We start from the raw sequence: 18435 nt of genomic DNA on the forward strand, positions 1-18435 counted from the left end.
TAAAAAACATTTATTGTAATGTCTAATTGGAATCAACTAAACCAATATACATAAAACTTTTACCAGAATATACAACGTCTATGGTCTTTGGATAAATAATATGCTTTTTTTGAGCGACAGTCATGTCTAACTACAGAACTTATCGGTATGAGACTGACCAGTCGACGCGCAATCGTTCGTAGATGGTTAAACTCTATTAATTCTTTGAATTCCGTTGATCGTCAATCCTTTTTATTTAATGCCAAACGAAGAGGGCGGGTTAAAGCTAGAATACTATAATATTAGCTTTTACTCGTTTTAAAATTTGACGTGACAAACATACATTATCATATTTTCATATATTCATACTTGTATGAAATATAAATCGATTTCAAATTGACAAAATACAGTATGGCGCTGTTCGCCATTTTATTATGACGTCATACGCTCGAGACGATTCTATCGACAGTTCGAAATACAAACAGTGCAAATTACAATATCCTTCTTAATAGTGTTCAAGTCGGATATCCATAAGAGGAAAATGCACGTTCGATTCCAATCAGGATTAAATTGTAAATGTGTGAGTGATTTATAAAAAGACAACACATACACAATACTGTATAATTTATTGAACATATTTCGTCATTTACGATCAATGATTTCGTTAATCCAAATCGATAAATGGGATTTAGAATGTTATTACGAATGATAAAAGACATTAAAAACGAATGATAACATTTGATTTATACGTATTTTATTTTTATAAATTCTCTGATAGCGCAATATACAAATAATTATAAGTGTATCAAGTTATCGGGAATTATACGATTTTATATATAATATGTTATTCTTGTTTTTTTTTTTTTGTGTATTTGAATGAATTTTAAAACTGTCACGTGTAATCGACTTTAATTATTGTAGCTAATCTCGAGTGGTATTGACAATGATACTTTTTGACCTTTTCAATAAAGATATATTAAATGGCGCTACCGGTAAAAAGAAAAACTGTTGTGAACGAAGATATTATACATTTCGTGTATAAATAATTATTGAAAATAAAATTATACATATGCTTAAGCATTACACTTACTTATTGATACTACTGCTTCGTAGGTTAAGCAAATTCATATTTACTTACAATTTACAATATAAGAAAGAAGTGGTTAGTAAACGACACATTAAACTATCAATGATAACATATAATTTAAAAAATTATTCTTAAAATCCAATATAAGAAGAACCCTACAATACACTTTTTACTAATTAGAATACAGTCTTTACAACGACAATTCTAATTACAATACTTAAGATGACGTCACAATCAGCTTGAGATTCAGCATGGAAATGCTGTTAGCATCCTTGCCTCCATTCCACGCGGTCAAAATTATACAGTCGCTATGATTAATTCATATTTTTATAATATATTTAAGGACTTAATGTGAAAAATTCTTATGTAAATAAATATATTAAGAATGACTCTTTGCCATATTGACTCTTTGGAAGTAAAAATTATATTACAAAACAAATAAATTTATTTGAAATTAAATAATTCATATATATATATTATAAATCATAATTTTACAACTAGAAATGCAATTAAAATTTCTAACACCAAACTCATCGATATGGGTCCGATGGACCCCAAGCACTCGTACTTTATTAAAAATGAAATTTGACACGCTCCCCATATAAGTCGGGATCATTGTTAAACATTTAATAACAACCTCTAATCCTGACTAACGATTGTGACGTGACTTTGCATTATTTAATTCCTAATTCAAATAATTAATATTATAAATATTTTATATATTGTATTGGATGGTATATAACTTCTTTGCTATGTTATTTAATTCGATACTTCTTAGCTGATAATGATATTTTTATATGAGATAGGCGGACGAGCAAATATGCCACTTGATGGTTGTTGGTCACCACCATATACGATGGCGCTGTAAGAAATATTAACCATTAACATTGTGCCACCAACTTGTGCCTGAAGTTACATGGTAACTGTACTGCTGTTTGGCGGTAGAATATCTGATGAGTGGGTGGTACCCACCCCGACGGGTTAGCACAAAGCTCAAAACCGTTATATTGTTTATTATTTGATAGTATTATTACGCTGATCGATTTATCCGAACAACTACGTTTTAACAAAGAATTATCAGATCTTCCGTAATATGTAAAGGACAAACAATTTATATAACATTTTTAATCTTTATAATATTTTTAATGGTTTTTATCAAATACCGATAATACTAGAAGACTAACATTAATCTGATCTATTTAAATAATGTTTATTAACATAAAACATATATGTATTTTATTCTAAATATCCAACTTTTATTGTAAAAGGTCGTAAGTTACTTTGTTTTTTAACCTTTGCTATTTTTATCGTTAAACTCATAAAAAATTGTGTTACATACGACGTTACTATAAATACAATAGAAATAATATCTTATCAAGCAATTAAAAACAAGGAGTTGTTATATTCGTACATTAAATATTTATTTATATAAAACCTCTTTTTTCGAATGCCATAGAATGCATCGTGTAATTTGTGGCCGCTCCTTTTATAATTAAAATTGCATTAGTCTGCAAATAGGTGGACAGTAATGATGCTAATGCACTGTTTGGATAAAAATTAAACGGTAGTTTCGTTTGCATTTTAAAAGCCTTAAATAGATTGTGCTTCGTTTGGAGAGTACTTGAAAGAAGTCAACAAGTAACGAAGTCATTCACCAGTATATCATGGAGTATTTACTTAATGTGTCGCAGAGAAGTAACGGCAAATTAATGGTTTGCTGGTGGATAAAGGACTCGTTCCTATGTACAAGGTTCGCAGCTTACTCCAGTATGCTGCTTCAATGCGATTTGGTGGCTCCTGTGGCAGATTCTCATCCACCACATGTAGGTTTCCTCCCGATGGTTTCCTACACCACCGAGTACCAGATGAATTATAAATATAAATTAAGCACATGAATTCAGTGGTGCTTGCTCGGAGTTGCTTCGGGTTTTGGGTGAGAGTCACGGCTTGTGAACATCACCGCTTTTGTTTTTGGTGGGGCAACAATATTCCCGATTGCATAATCCTTGTTGGTTGTTCAATATGAGAAAGACCGTTTTGTATATTTAAATCGCTTGTCGTTTTCAGGAAAAAAAATGTTTTTGCTATTAGTATGAGGATCAAATGTTGAAGCAGATTTGGATAAATCCTACTGAACCGAAACTCATACTGAAGTATAGATATTTGTTGTGTACAAATTCTAACAAAATTTTATTCGTGAAATATTTATTTATATATATATTTGTGAATTATTATCTTAAAATTAATTAAAAAAGATTTATTTATCTTTACTTGACTGATGTATGTTATTAATATATAAATAAAATTTGCAAACATTAAATTCATTTTATTGAGCGCCTCTAGTTTTACATCAAAACAAATAAAATCTTAGTTCGTAATATACAATCCAGGATTATATGTATGCAGTTGTTTAAAAATTAATGATCGATATTGCATAATGTTACTGCAAAATTATTGAACAAAGACTGAAGTACCTGACCATTATAGTCCAAACTTTGAATAACTTAAATTATCTTATTACAAAACAGTACACAATGGAGCTCATAATAACCATCTTTACAGTTCACCCCATTACCCTGAATAGCGACCCATTCAATATTTCGCAAGGCCATGAATTCGAGCATACTGTCGAGGCGGAACAATGAATCCAAATAACCATTAATATGTAATAAATACTATGGGGCAATAAAACCGTGTCGCTTAGGGGACAAACAAACAAGTGTACGGGGGCAACCCTAAACTGCTACTATTGAAAAGTTCGAAGCGTAAATTGTTTGAGGGACTAAGTCATCGCGAACATTGCCGAATTCGGCCGATTGGTTCCGCTCCGAATGACGACAGCTGCAGAATTTCAGATATAGGGGTCGCTCTTCATTAGTGTAACTTGTCTCGTCTCGAGATGGATGTTTGTTTTTGGACAGCGTGAGTCCGCGCTGATGGTTTCTTGATGATCTGCGGATTATTTATTAGAGTTAATATTGGAATACTATAAATTGGTTTTCTGGCATATAATAGTTTAGTTCTTTAGTTTTTTTCATATCATCCATTTTTTTTTAATATTTTTTTATTTATTATTAGTACAAAATTTCTTAAAAATACGTGGACATAATTATATTCATATAAAAACAAAGAATTAGTTAATATTTATGCTAAAAGTTACTTGATTAAACAACATCAACTGATAAATACTTCATAAATTAACAAGTATTAGCTATCGTAAATTGTAAAAATCAATGAATAGCTAACCAAATAAAGTAAGCGTCGAACGATAAAGTTTCGTTTACTCGCGCCCGCGGATTAGCGAATTGTAAAAAAAGATTGGGGTCCCTCCGACCCGACGTGTTAATTACTGGGGTTGGGCGAGGGTAGAATAGATGAAAGTCAATTTGCTGCTGCGACATGATACGGCTCATTTCATCGGAGCGACAAGTGTGGCACCTGCGCTTTTTCACTGGCCTAGGGGCGTTTCAGCGTCCTTTGTGATCTTTTAGCAAACAATAGCGAATTGCATTGTGTCCCTTTAAGCGCCCGCTCCAAACATATCGAGCATTCTGTTACATTTTCGTACAAGTAGTTCATACATTCGTAATAAAACTTCGAATTGAAGACAAAGCTCTTTGCGAATGTAGTAACAATGTATTGAATGATAAAACAGGTGTAACCATTGTGATTTTCTTTACAGAAGAAATTAAGTTTGGTATCAACCGACTGGTAGGTGAGAGGACAGATGAGGAGGATAATGAATCACACAATAATGAAACCTCGAGGGCAGAAGGGGTATCCCCTACGTCACGCTGTGGTAGTCCATGCTGGGCACCTTCGCCTCATTCACCGCGATCTGTTCGTTCGACCTCTCCCGAACTGGAAGTGGATTCACCGCCATCGTCTCCTAGACGACCACCTGATTCATCACCACCGTTAAAGAGATCAGAAGCCTTTTCCGTGAGTGCTTTATTAAGACCAGATGCACCGAGAGTGCAGCCGCAAAGACCTTTCCTATATCCGCCATTACCATTCGCTGAATTTCTTAGAGATGCTGGTAGCTTGGGACTTCCAGGTTGGGGCGGTTATAGTAATTTATATCTTCATGCAGTCCAAGCGGCTGGACCAGAGCTATTAAGACTACGTGCGGCAGTTCTTGGAGCCCCAAGTCCATTATCAAGACCATTACCCATCGGAGATGTCTATTCTTGTGTTAAGTGTGAAAAAATGTTTAGTACGCCGCACGGTTTAGAAGTGCACGCCAGAAGATCACATAACGGAAAGAGGCCTTTCGCATGTGAACTGTGTAGCAAGACATTCGGCCACGAAATCAGCCTTAGCCAACATAGGTGAGCGCTTTTTTTCTTATCACCAGTATAGTATTTTTATTTTTAACTTATGATAAATTTCTAATTCACATTAAAGACAAGTTACTTAGCATATGTTTCAGCATATGAAAAAAAAAATGTTACAAAAGAGTATTTCTTTACTATCTTAATTTATTTAACAGGGCTGTCCACAGTGTAGAAAAAGTCTTCGAATGTAAGCAGTGTGGGAAGACCTTCAAACGGTCCAGCACGCTGTCGACCCATCTACTCATACATTCCGACACCAGGCCCTACCCGTGCCAGTACTGTGGCAAGCGGTTTCACCAAAAATCCGACATGAAAAAACACACCTACATTCATACTGGTAAGTCACTTGGTTTTACTATAATGGTATGTATTATATAGCAATACAAAAATAGAGAAGGTGACTTCAGCTGACACCTATGTTAGTTAAAATTAAAAACCCCACAACACCTTTCAAAATGTTTTTGGAAATTGGCGTATTTTTTTATATAAAAAGACAGTAGTCGATGTTAGGTGTGTTAATATTTATAGTATGGCAACTTTATGTTTATCATAGCCATATTATTGGTTATTTTTTTAATGTGATGAATTATTTTAAAACTCCAAGCACCATAACTATGTTAAAATGATGGGATTAAACTAAACGAAGGTAATAATTTAAGTTCCCATTTAAAGTACTGGCGTATTTCAAACCGGCACCTCTGTCACAACATCTTAGCGCCCCTCGCCACATAATTAATGTACATTAACACCTAAGATGAGCTAGGGCGTTTTATAATAATCGCGAAGGAGTGAACGGGAGGAGTTTGCGGCGCGTTAGAGGGTGATTGCGTTATTGATACATACAGAGCTTCCGCGCTTCCAACTAGTTGTTCCAGAAAAGTAGAGTAAGTTAAGTTAAATGAGTAATCTTTATTCCAATTAAGTTCAGTATCTTCCCGTTGTCCTTAAACTTACCTTAACCATAAACTCTGGCACTATAAGTAATAACAGTTTCATAAACCGTCATTTTGCACTGACTTCATAACGCGCCACCAATCAGAATATATGCCATTATGTCTCTTGTGCCTGTAATTGGCCGTCTTACTCATCAAACGACCAAAGGTCAAGACAGGAACATAGCAATACAAAGTATTCCGGTTCGGCAAAAAATTGTTGCACGACATGATTTATCTCATTTAGCTCAGGTATCAACTATCAGATGTAACAATTTTAACCTCATCTCGACCTTATAAGCCTCCATCTTCTTAATATAGATACAGTAAAGAATGTTTGTTTGTATTTAATATTTAATTTAACACTTAATTTATAATTGTATTGCGTCTCATAAGTTTACGTCGTTACGTTTTTAGTCTCACAGTTTAGTGAACCATAACTTTTTTTTAAAACGTGTGAATTTTCTTTTAGCTTCATTATATTGTCCTAGCGCTATGACCGTGTGTTCTTATAAAACCCTTCATGAATACATGATGTTGTGGTATATAGTCCGTTGTTTCGTTAACACTTAAGCCGAGGGATAAGATTCTGGAACGCTCCGATGACTACTTAACCCTAAACAGCTCATGTGATTCTTATCACGATGTGCATGAGAAATCTTTTCATCTTAACTTATTCAGATTATATTACATAATAAAACTATTTACATAAGAATTATTTTCATGAAGGTCTTGATTCATAGAGTGAAAACTTGGTGACGGCTGGTTCATTTTTGCCCAGAGGATCGGAATTGCGATTGAACGGGAAAATGCTGCGCTTTGCCACCATTCCAGGCGGTCATGATTTATAGATTAACTAATATTTATTTATAGTAATTGTATTTTTAAAATCAATATATTAAAGATACGTAATATAGGTAATACGTACGAGAAAGGTAGTATGTACCAATTGATAGTGACTGTACCATTGCTTAAAAAAAATCCAGTATCATACGAAGCATAACTTTCAACAATTTTTGTTACTCTGATACATAAGATGTTTTACTATTAAGTCTAATTATGACGTTTGAAAACAGAGGCGTGTTTGAAAATAACTTCGAAACATTTTTTTATAAATATCATCAGAATACTTTGCTTGTGTGTTAGAGGCTTTATTTTTTAATTCATCTTTGAATATTCTGTATATAAAATCATACAATTTGTTTGCTAGTTGTTTTAATAAAATGAAATTTATTTAATTAATTTTTTTATTTGAATTAATAATAATTAATATTATTTGATCTTTACTTTAGTTTAAATCGACAAAACATAATGACATCGTAAACTATTTTTAATTGTAACTTTTTACTTCATATTTTCTTTTATGAATTACTCACAGAACAAAATATAATCCCTAATATAATGTTTTGTACATAATATTTTTTAAGAAGTCTAAAACCGTAACAGATGTTGAATAATTTCATATTTTTTGATTATTTATTATATGTTTTAAAAATTAAAAATAACCATGTTCAATGTTTTAAAATGAAACCAAATTTGGTTCTAAATTTATGATTAAATATATAGCAAGTATAGTGTACTTTACCACATGACTCACAAGTATAAATATATAATTGTAAGAATATCGTCTTATATCGATTACTGAACTCGAGTTAAAACTATTCGTAATAAACCTAAGAACTGTCATAGATTTATATCGCAGGAATTTCTTTTATGTAACGTAAACACAGTACTCTAGATCCGAGAGGTTCCGACATACCTATCAAAATACCTACTCGGCTCCCCAGTTCATTTAAGATGGGGTGGGGGGTTATCGTCCGTGATTCAGGCGTAGATTCGCTTTTCATTGCTTTACAGTGGGTGGGAGGGAGATGAAAATAGTTTAGATAGCGCGCGTGACCGAGACAAAAGATTTAAGGTTAGGTTAGTTATTGTGGCACATGTTACGGTAGATGTACAATTTGTAGATATATTATGGGATGAATAAATTTTATCTCCTTGTAAACCTTATGTTGTAATTTTAAGATTTAATAAATTATTTTGATAAAATACTAGCCTTATTTAGAGTGAAGTTGGTACCTATCTTAGTAACCAAAATCACGAAAAAGATTTAAATATTTCCATATAATTTAGAGAAGGGAATGGATTATCTAAATTCGTTCATTTATTGTATAACATTTGGTTAGAATGTTCTAGAAATTCTCGTTTGTAAAAATATATTTATACATACAATTTGACCTCAATATTATTTGACCTAATATACAAATTAAATAGAAGGAAAAGGTTTTTTCAACGTCAAACCAAACCATGTGACGTCAAACAAAACTAATTAGGGAATATAAAAATAATAATAACGAAATTAAAAAAATAATATAATTCATTTGAAATAAGTAGTAACGCTCAATTTTTTTTCCTGTCTTAATGGCTGTAAGATGGTGATCATAGTTTGTATTATTACATATAAGGTATTTCTTATCACATCAACGGTCCAGTTAAATAAAAGCAAATATAATACGGATATATTTAACATAAGAAAACGATTAATATGCTTTGGTATTTTTAAACACAATATGTAAAACTCTAACATACATACAGAATGAAAGCCATTCGCTATAGGCATTTAATCAAGTATACAATTAAACCAACCCATTAGTAACCACACCCGATCATTCCCGCCCCATCCACGTGTAAAATATTAACAATATCAAGTTAGCAAATAGTTGCGCCAACAGCATTTTAATCAGCGTCCCAACTTCTTGATTAATGTTCCACCATACAATTTATCGTCGAAATTTTATTTATAATTGCGCCAGCTAAATTAAATGGGGAGCGATTAGTCAATGTCAAGACGTAGGACCGCGACCCGCGATTTGTCACCTCCCCGAACCGGTTTAATTCGACGCTAATTGAGCTTCGAAGTTTGTTACCTCTGAACTTCCCTACCTGTTACTACGGTAATTATCTCCCCAGTAGTTGTGAGTAGTTAATGAATCGTTAATTGTGTTCAATTTAACGCTCAGGGACTCATTTTTGATTACAATTATAAAAAAGTTTAAAAGTAGATCTTTTGAATAATTTAAGGCATAAAATAGGACCCTGTGATACCCCATCAATTATAAAAGAGTGAAGCGTATGAAAATTAAAAACGGAAACGTTTAAAGGGAAATAAAAAAATAGACAGCGAAACAAATGAGTGAAATCATCTAAATGTGCCTTAGTAAGCTTCATGAATGTTTGATTTTCAGAATGCGCCGGTAAGGCATTTTTTAAACGCTCTTCCTTCTCTTAATTAGTCAGGGAATAAACAAGAGGCGCATTAGCTCTCGCAATAATTACACAACGGCTGAACTTTCCTCTCTGCTTTTTTGTTTGTTATTTTTTTTTTCATTATTTCCTGGTCGTGGTTTGTTTTGCGGTGAAGAATTCAGAAGCATTTACGAAATTGGTTTGCAATGTTATGCAATTAAGGGATAACGTTTATAGCGCTTGAGTTAATTGCTATTGTATCGTTTCTATTCGAAATATTTAGTTTAAGATGTATAAGAATTATAATATAATAAAAAATCGATCTATTGCTTGTAGCTATGTCTGTAGTATAATATAATTTTTATCAAATCCGAAATACGTGACGATTATATTAAAAAGGCATTGAGATGAAAATTAAAAGTATAAAACACTTAAAAGTTGCAATTTCTGGGCCAAATGTTTTCTACTCAACGTTCAACTCTCTGATTACTTTTGAAAGGCTCTCGCCATTAAAAATAGCAAAACGACACTCGAAGACTTCTTTAAATGAATTCTAATTGCCTAATTGAATTCATAAGGCGCAATACTTAGTAGAAACGATTATTATACGCAAATAGGTTTAAATCCAAGATTTTATATTCCAATAAACGCTTAAACGTAAGACTTTTATTTAGTATAAATACTCTATCTATATAGCTTTAATAGAATAACCATAAATATATACTTTTTCGAGAGCTGATATTTCTATTTATATAACAGATTACATTATAAACATCGAGTTTATAAATTAAAAAAATTCTAGACATAAACAGTGAGTTACGTTCTTCCAAAAATAGAACTAATCCTGCCAAACAAAAAAAAACTAAAACTAACTGTCCAATCTCTCAAACCAATTCGTACAAGATTCAAGTCTTAGAGCATTCCGTCCACACTACCTACGGGGTGGAAATCTAAGCGGTCCATAAGGAAGGGAGTGAGGGAGGCCTCGGGGGGACTGAATCAAGGAGTGCTACGTGCCTTGAGTTTAATTAAGGACTCTGGAGGGTCGTCAGATACTTCGATTTTAGTGGCGTTTTCTTTCCATTCCTTAAACACACTTTCATAGTAAATGACGTTTCAATGGAAAATTTGGTTTTTTTTTTCAATGAAGAATTGTAATAAGTACTTTGGTAATTTTCTCAAATTCTGCTTAATTTTTTCTGGCACAAATTTTATTTTGGAAAATCATTAACAATTCATCCATGTTTTAAGAGAAAAATCTTCAAGATCATATTAAGCCTAGCACGTATACTTGTATGACCTAAAATTTACTTTTAGTAATGTAATATGAAATAAAATTTGTAGAATTGTAAAGTTTTATTATTTGCGTCATGAAATATTACCGACAATTTGAACAGAAAAATATACGAGGGAACATATCAACAGATTTATATTTTTTCCGCGACACAAGTAACTCGATCCGAGCCGCTGGGGATGATAGCTGAAATCAGTTATAAGATTTTTTTTATATTTCTCACGCGAAAAACTGACATTTGAATTTGTATGCCGGCCGCTTCACTCCCACATAATATTAGATGCTCTCGAGAGAGAGGGGTAATTAAATTAATGTCCTCAGCCCTCTTTTGCCCCGTTTCGTTTCCAGTAATCCGACACCTGCATTGTTTTCACTTGGATACTGCTGACGACGTATTACTCTTTGCATTTTCAGAAGGAAATCCATTTGATCTTTTGTTGTGAGATTACTTTGCTGGATTATACTTAAGCAGGGTTTTCTGTATTATCTTTTTTATAACATATATATGTATATTTTATCTGTGATAAGCGCTTTGAAATACATTACATATTGATAAGTTTGTTTATGTAGAAATAAATTTTGTTATTGATTTAACTACTAGCAGATCGAATGCGATGTCGCGTTTAAAATCTAAGCAAATTTGCAGCGTTAAATAGAAGCAGTTTGTTTTTACTAAGTTGCAATAGAGAATTTCAGCTCAATCATAATTGAACTCACTCGATTTTAACCCATGAACGCCTATTCTTTATAACATCTATAAAAAGTTACCCCAAGTTTTGGTAACAACCCATGTGCAACCCGAGAGCGCGGACACACGCCACCTAATTCAATAAACACATTATCGCGATTAGCTAGTGAGAACCCCGCTGCGTCACAATGACCCCAGTGAGCATAGCATGGGTCTGAACGACCGGCAGAAGTACTCCCGAAGGAACAGATTTCGACGGATGATTTGCTAATATTAATCATGAGGTCTTATTTAAATTGACCCGGCGAGTTTAGGGTTAACTTTTCTTTTGTAAATTGGACAAAATTTTTTTTTTTATATCTATGATTTTTTTCAATAGATTGTTTATAATGACAAAGCCTGAATGGCTCAATGGACTGGATGGAGATGGATACCGTGTTAAGCGACGATCGCTTGTTTGAATCTAGACGATCGCTCCTGAAGTGACATTTTTTTTTTGCAATAAATCACGAGATGGTAGTAATTAAAAACAAATATAACAAAGTAATCTTCCTATGTTTTACCATCTGAACTGCGTTGGTATCGTGGGCATTGTGTTAAAAGCTCTAAAGGCATCTCAATAGAGGACCCCATTGTTCAGTACCATTTACAGAACCTTAAAGATAAATGTGTCTGTAATTCTTTAAACATTGGGACACATTTTTATCACATACATTTTTCCGTTGATACATTGATCACGTTTTTATAGCCTGGGTGGGCGGGGAAATTAGCCACCTGAAGTTAATTGAACAGCAATGCCTGTAGTAAATTTTAACCATTCCTCACATCGCCAATGCGCCACCAACCTCGCGAACTGAAATGTCATGTCGCTTACGCCTTTAGTTGCACTGTCCGACATATATTATCAATTGTAGGATAAAATTAGTTTTTTTAATAACCTTAAATAATCAAGAATAATTATTATTATGTTAACATATTCTATTATATTTTTCAAGATTTTATTAGTCTTCATTTGGTAAATATTTTTTTCTTAGTACAATTTTCTATCTTCATGTTATATATGTACGTAAAATTATATTATCTTTTATACATAATACGGTTTTAAGTTACAAAAAAAGGAAGTCACTTAAAATATCATTAAGTAATGATTTTTGATGCAACTTCACGAAATATTTTTAATCCCCTTAATAGAACAAGCCTTATTGCATTGTATTACGCATCAAAATAATACTTCTCAAATAGGGGTAGTTTTTGATGGCTGAAGTGGATATAGAATCGGTCTGAACCAAAACGCCGCGTGCGCGACGCGTGCCGTACATCAGACCAGTGTGATTATTTAAACAATTTGATTTTAAATTCGATCTGGCGTTTTATCTAAATGAATCCGGGTTACGCCATCTGCTAGAAATGATAGTCCGGACTCATAATTTATTTATTTATTCAATATTCATTTTCAAATAAATAAGGTAGGTACTAAAGTACTAGAATATATGTAAATTTATATATGTTTTATTATTGTTAATATATGTTACGTTGGTAATTGTATTTATCTAGAACTGTTCGAGACAAATCGGGAAAAAAAATTGCTTCGCTCTATAACGATGGGAGCCCTATTCTGTATGAAACATATCTATCGTACTTATCGATAAACAGCCCTGGTGATATCGATACATTTAATAATAAAAATACATACATCACCATGCATGAAGCTGCAATCCTAAATACATGCTGTATTGTACCTACGTCGTATTCTTCAGGATGAAAACATCAAATCTCTTTACTAATTAAGTATATAAATAAGACCATTCACTTGTACATGCTTGTAAATGGTTTTAAAAACTATTGCCGTGCTGAGAAAACTACATGTAGAAATAATAATAATAATAACACTTATTACTTTCAATTACCACTATTGAAATATATTTATAAAATTATACTAAGTTTGTCATACGATACTGTATTCGAAGCAATTGTTTTCATTTTTTTTATGGCATTGGTTGGCGGACTAGCTTATGGGCCACCTGGTGGTAAGTGGTCACCACCGCCCATAGATAAAGGTGCTGAAAGAAATATCAACCATTCCTTACATAACCTATGCGCCACCAACGTTGGAAACTAAGATGTTATGTCCCTTGTGCCTGTGATTACACTGGCTCACTCACCCTTCTAACCTGAACACAACAATACAGAGTACTGTTATTTGGCGCTAGAATATCTGATGAGTGGGTGGTAATAAAATACAACTAGATATTTGTGACATGATATTATTCGCGAAATATCAACAAAACAATTTTATTTAGCTGCACCGTATTATACCGTGTGAATTATAATTAACGTAATTCCAGCGCTTGGCGCGGTCTTGGCGCGCACGCGACGGACGCGTGTCACTTTAGTTTTTTCACCCAATTATTAGATTAACTATTGACAATTAGATTTTAATTCTAGCTACTTTGAAATGAAGATAATTGCAATCGGAATAATAAAAAGCTTCTATCAAATTGTTGGCATGGAATAATCAATGGTGTTTATGTACCTATTCGTCTGCCGGCTCTTTTCAGGTGTTTATTTCCGAACCGGTAGTAGATTTTTGACTATCAATGAGCAAGTGTAACACTTTTATATTGAATACAGATTTTTGACTTTGACTTTGACGTCACTATGTAATGACTTCATTTAAAATATATATATTTGTCTACAGTCAAAAGAGCAATCAATGCGAACTATAAATTACCTTTTTTCTATGTTATACGATGCGATATTATTGGAAATAATTTGAAAATAGCAAAACCAGCTTTCAAAGAAATATATGTTTTTCTGTAAGGTATATAAATATTCATTTATTTTACACATACAGCCATAGGTTTATGAACTTTATAAGGAGGATATTAAGGGTGTAAATAAATCTTTTATTTATTGACGTTATACTTCTGCAAAATAATTTAGAACAAATCGTATAAACCTATAAAATATTTTTTAAGTAAGAAGTTGACTTTCATTCAGAATTTATTCATTTGATTGTATATAATTGACCATAGAGAATACAGAGTAACTTCTGAATTGCTGAGTCAGTAGAATTCATCAACTTGATTAGTACCTTTTTAAGCGTAGCAATCAATTTAATCCTGTAACTTGACATAAAAATCCTGAATAAAGACTCCTTATAAAAGCTAACTTGAATAACGAATAATTTCATTTTGGAACATTATTTATTTATACATTATAATATTTGGTTTATTGTAAATATTCTAACTGCATTTTATATAAGTATCTATTACTAACGCAATACGATTTGAAATGGCATAGTTAACATACGCTAGAACTATTCGAGTAACCGACACAATACCGAAATACGTAACATATTTTCAAAACAAATAAATTCCATAATTGATTTACCGTGTTTTGATTGGCCGAAGCGACTGCGCGCGAGTGTTATGATTCGTTCGCACCACAATGGCGGCAGTTGTCAAGTGTTTTCTCAAACCGGCAAGCCAATGTTCATTACAGGTATTGACCTTTATTGTTAAAGCGTTAAGGTTCGATTTAGCTGGTAACTACTGTGGCAGGTCAGATGTGAAAGTGCAGTTAAGTGCAATAATAACATCGCCAAATGTCCGTGCTGGATATAAAATCGTATTAGATTTGAGTGGCCACTTCTTGCGTTCCTGTTATTTTTATATCAGTTGTAACTTTTCTTAACATTCGTGTTCTTTAATCTTTTACTGACGAAAGGAAAGGTTTTTATTTTCGTCTAGATATTTGTATTTTTGCATTTCTATTTTTATGTGACCAGCACAAAGGTTACGCTTCGATAGAATTAGCTCTAAATTCTGTTGCCAAAGACTCATTCATACGAGTGTTAAATACAAAAACTAAAATAAGTACATTTTGTTTTAATATCACAGATCGAATGTCTATTATATTCATACTAAGTGGCATCCCCTCGTCGTTCATATTTGATTTACAACCAATGATGTTATCGGATAAATCCCTTAATGGTGTTACTATTGCAATGTGATGTGATCGTCCTCACTGATTCTGGTCATGGCTGTCAGTTTCAACGGAGATTGAGAGACTTCAAGCACATGCTGCGGTTTTAAACGCTTACTCAAATCACATGCGTTACTCTCAAATGCTACAGATTTAACTGGTCGACAGAAACATAATAACTTTACATAGACCGAATGCATTTTTTTTTTATTCGTTGGAAGCATTCAGGTCCTACATCGAAGTGTAGTTGCCTATATCATACTTTAATTTATTATTTATTGTAATCCCTTGTCTTAAAGTTAAGTTATCTTTCGACTCTTTGAGTCTTAATTATTCGAAAGTGTAGTTCATATTTTTGTTTAAATTGCAAAGAAACGACTAGTTGAAAATTATCTGTACTAATTACTTTGTCTGTCTGTTACGATCTTACAGCTAAACCGCTGAATCGATTATGCTGTACGAAGTAAGCTTTAACCCCTAGAAGGCTACTTTTTTCACCCTTTAGTAAATTTGGTGAAAGGGGGGGGGATTAATGTTGTTGTAATATGGGAATTAAATTTATACACAATTTCATGAAGCATTTTCAACACAAGCTGACTATATACTGAAATATATTGACTGTTTTCATTTCTTATAAACTAATTAAAATCAATACGATATGTAAAATGTTCACTGGACAGAACCAGATACGCCAGCTTGTCTAATTCATAACCAGTCACATCCCTATTAATAGGTATTATCTATAATCCGACTAAATGATAACCCAACCCTTTAATATTGTCTCGGAGCGACTGAGTGGCAATTTATTTTGTCATCATTGTATATTGGATTCTGTAATGCTAGGATTAGTGGTGTGGGGTGTCTAATGATTCTTCAATATTAAATGTGATATTAAATGTTATTGCAATTTATTATAGACTTTTGTTAGCGAAGATTATTCTGGAAATCGTCCTCACCATGTATCATAGCAGTAAGTCTGGTTTTACACGTTTATTTTCATTTTATTCTTTTTTGCTTGTATGATTGCTTGTGTGTAATAAAATCACTAATCACAACAAAATAACCGATAAATTAGTACGATTTTCTAAAGAAATGTTATGAAGATATGTATATTAAGTCATAGTTATCTTTATTGTAATCTGCCAATTATGCCTTTGCCTTACTGCTCGTAGCAATGATCAATTCGCATCAGCAGTACTATTCTGTAAGTCACTTCGACTTTCACTTGTAAAATATTAAATACGACATGGGATGATACACTATTTTGTATATTATATAACAAAAAAATAAGTATAACTTATTACTTATTAACGTGAGATAAAATGTATAGTGTCGTTGCTCTACACTCGAGTGGAGTGCTCAAGCCCCACAGCAGAGTTTATTGAGTGGAACGAATAAGCACTCGTCATTTGTTTTGATTGCACACTCGTCCGAGTTTTAATATTTCAATGGCTTGAGTGTGTTAGAGGTGAGTTTAATTTGTCGTAGTTATAGGGTTGTGACGAGTACATAGCTAAAGAGTTTTTTTCAAGGTCATTTTACAATTCAAACGTAAACTACTCCTTCCTTCCTATTTACTTGAAGACCCAGCTTCAAGTAAATAGGAACGTCAAATAATTAACAATATTTAATATAGTTTACAATATTTATTTTTCCAGTTTTTATTACAATCATCCATTATCTTCCGCTTTTCAACCCAGATTAACAATTCCCGTGTCAAATTCAAAAATATTCTTCCTCTACTTTTATTATAAAAATGTCAAACCAAAAAGTATTCATCACATTTATATAATTCTGTGATTGAATATAACTCAATAGCTAAAAGCTATACAACCTTAAATGATTATTTATAAATATTTTATAAAAAATAATTTATAGGCTTACATGATATTGTTTACGATTATTACTTATATTATAAATGCGTCTTAACAACTCAACTGATCAACATTAAATTTTGCATAAATACGTTGTCAGAGGTACAGAAAAGTATATTCCTATAGGGTGAACACGTGCCTCCCTCACACGCAAGCGAAGTCGCGATCGGTAACTGGATTTAGATATGTTCTTGAGAGTTACAGGTCACCGGCTGATGTGATGAATAATTATATATATATATGTATATACATATATACTTGACATAATTATAATAAACGACTTATTTTACGTTCCAAAGAGATAAACAGATAAGTACACTAACTTCTTATGTAAAAAGAACACATGCATTTAAGGAATCAGTTCATATACAAAATAGATTTTTTATGCTCTTGAGTGGCGTGCTAGCAAATGGAACATCTCGAAGTAGTCACCAATAAGTCATAAGTAACAATTCTTTATATCGCTAATGCGCTATCAACCCTGGGAACTAAGATGTAATATCCCTTGTGTCTGGAGTTACAGAGGCTCTCTCGTTCTTTAAACTAGAACACAACAATGATGAGGATTGCTGTTTCGCGGTAGAATACATTATTGTGCTACCTACCCAGACAAGCTTGCACTTCTCAATACATAATTTTAATTATTCTTTTGTTGTACAACTGTAATAGGTAAGCTAGATGCTGATACAATGACATTTTTGGGATTAACACTCGTGACTTGCCCACATACTGACTAAAAGTCAATAAGAAATTTTCAGAAGAATCGACACGATTCAAAACGTTTAAATTAAAATATATAGTTCTCTAAAAACACTACCAGTCATTTAAAATCTTTACTAACTACGCATACTTTTGTTTAAACGAATTCTTTGATATTTATATATTGATGTGTCTAGGTTAATTTTTGATGTTCCTCACTTACAGGTAAAATTTAGTGTATAATAGCTTCGAGCATCAATCGTCACGTCGTCATATGGAAGATGACGCTTACATTCCAAACCCAATTGATTG

The 18435-nt window shown here is 32.6% G+C and overlaps 2 protein-coding genes across 2 annotated transcripts in view; one reads left to right on the forward strand and one right to left on the reverse strand.

Annotated features, from left to right (window-relative positions):
• The window catches only part of LOC113395392 (lysosomal thioesterase PPT2 homolog), a 266083-nt gene that overhangs the window by 129775 nt on the left and 117873 nt on the right, over nt 1–18435 (reverse strand). The gene's annotated exons all lie outside the window — the stretch shown is intronic.
• The window catches only part of LOC113395400 (zinc finger protein Gfi-1b), a 54876-nt gene that overhangs the window by 25509 nt on the left and 10932 nt on the right, over nt 1–18435 (forward strand). The window contains exons 3-4 of the mRNA XM_026632995.2: nt 4749–5397; nt 5559–5740. Coding sequence (XP_026488780.1) covers nt 4749–5397; nt 5559–5740 — 831 coding nt within the window. The remainder of the gene's footprint in view (nt 1–4748; nt 5398–5558; nt 5741–18435) is intronic.

The sequence above is a fragment of the Vanessa tameamea genome, chromosome 4 (assembly GCF_037043105.1).
Source record: "Vanessa tameamea isolate UH-Manoa-2023 chromosome 4, ilVanTame1 primary haplotype, whole genome shotgun sequence".
In the NCBI taxonomy this organism is placed as follows: domain Eukaryota; kingdom Metazoa; phylum Arthropoda; class Insecta; order Lepidoptera; family Nymphalidae; genus Vanessa; species Vanessa tameamea.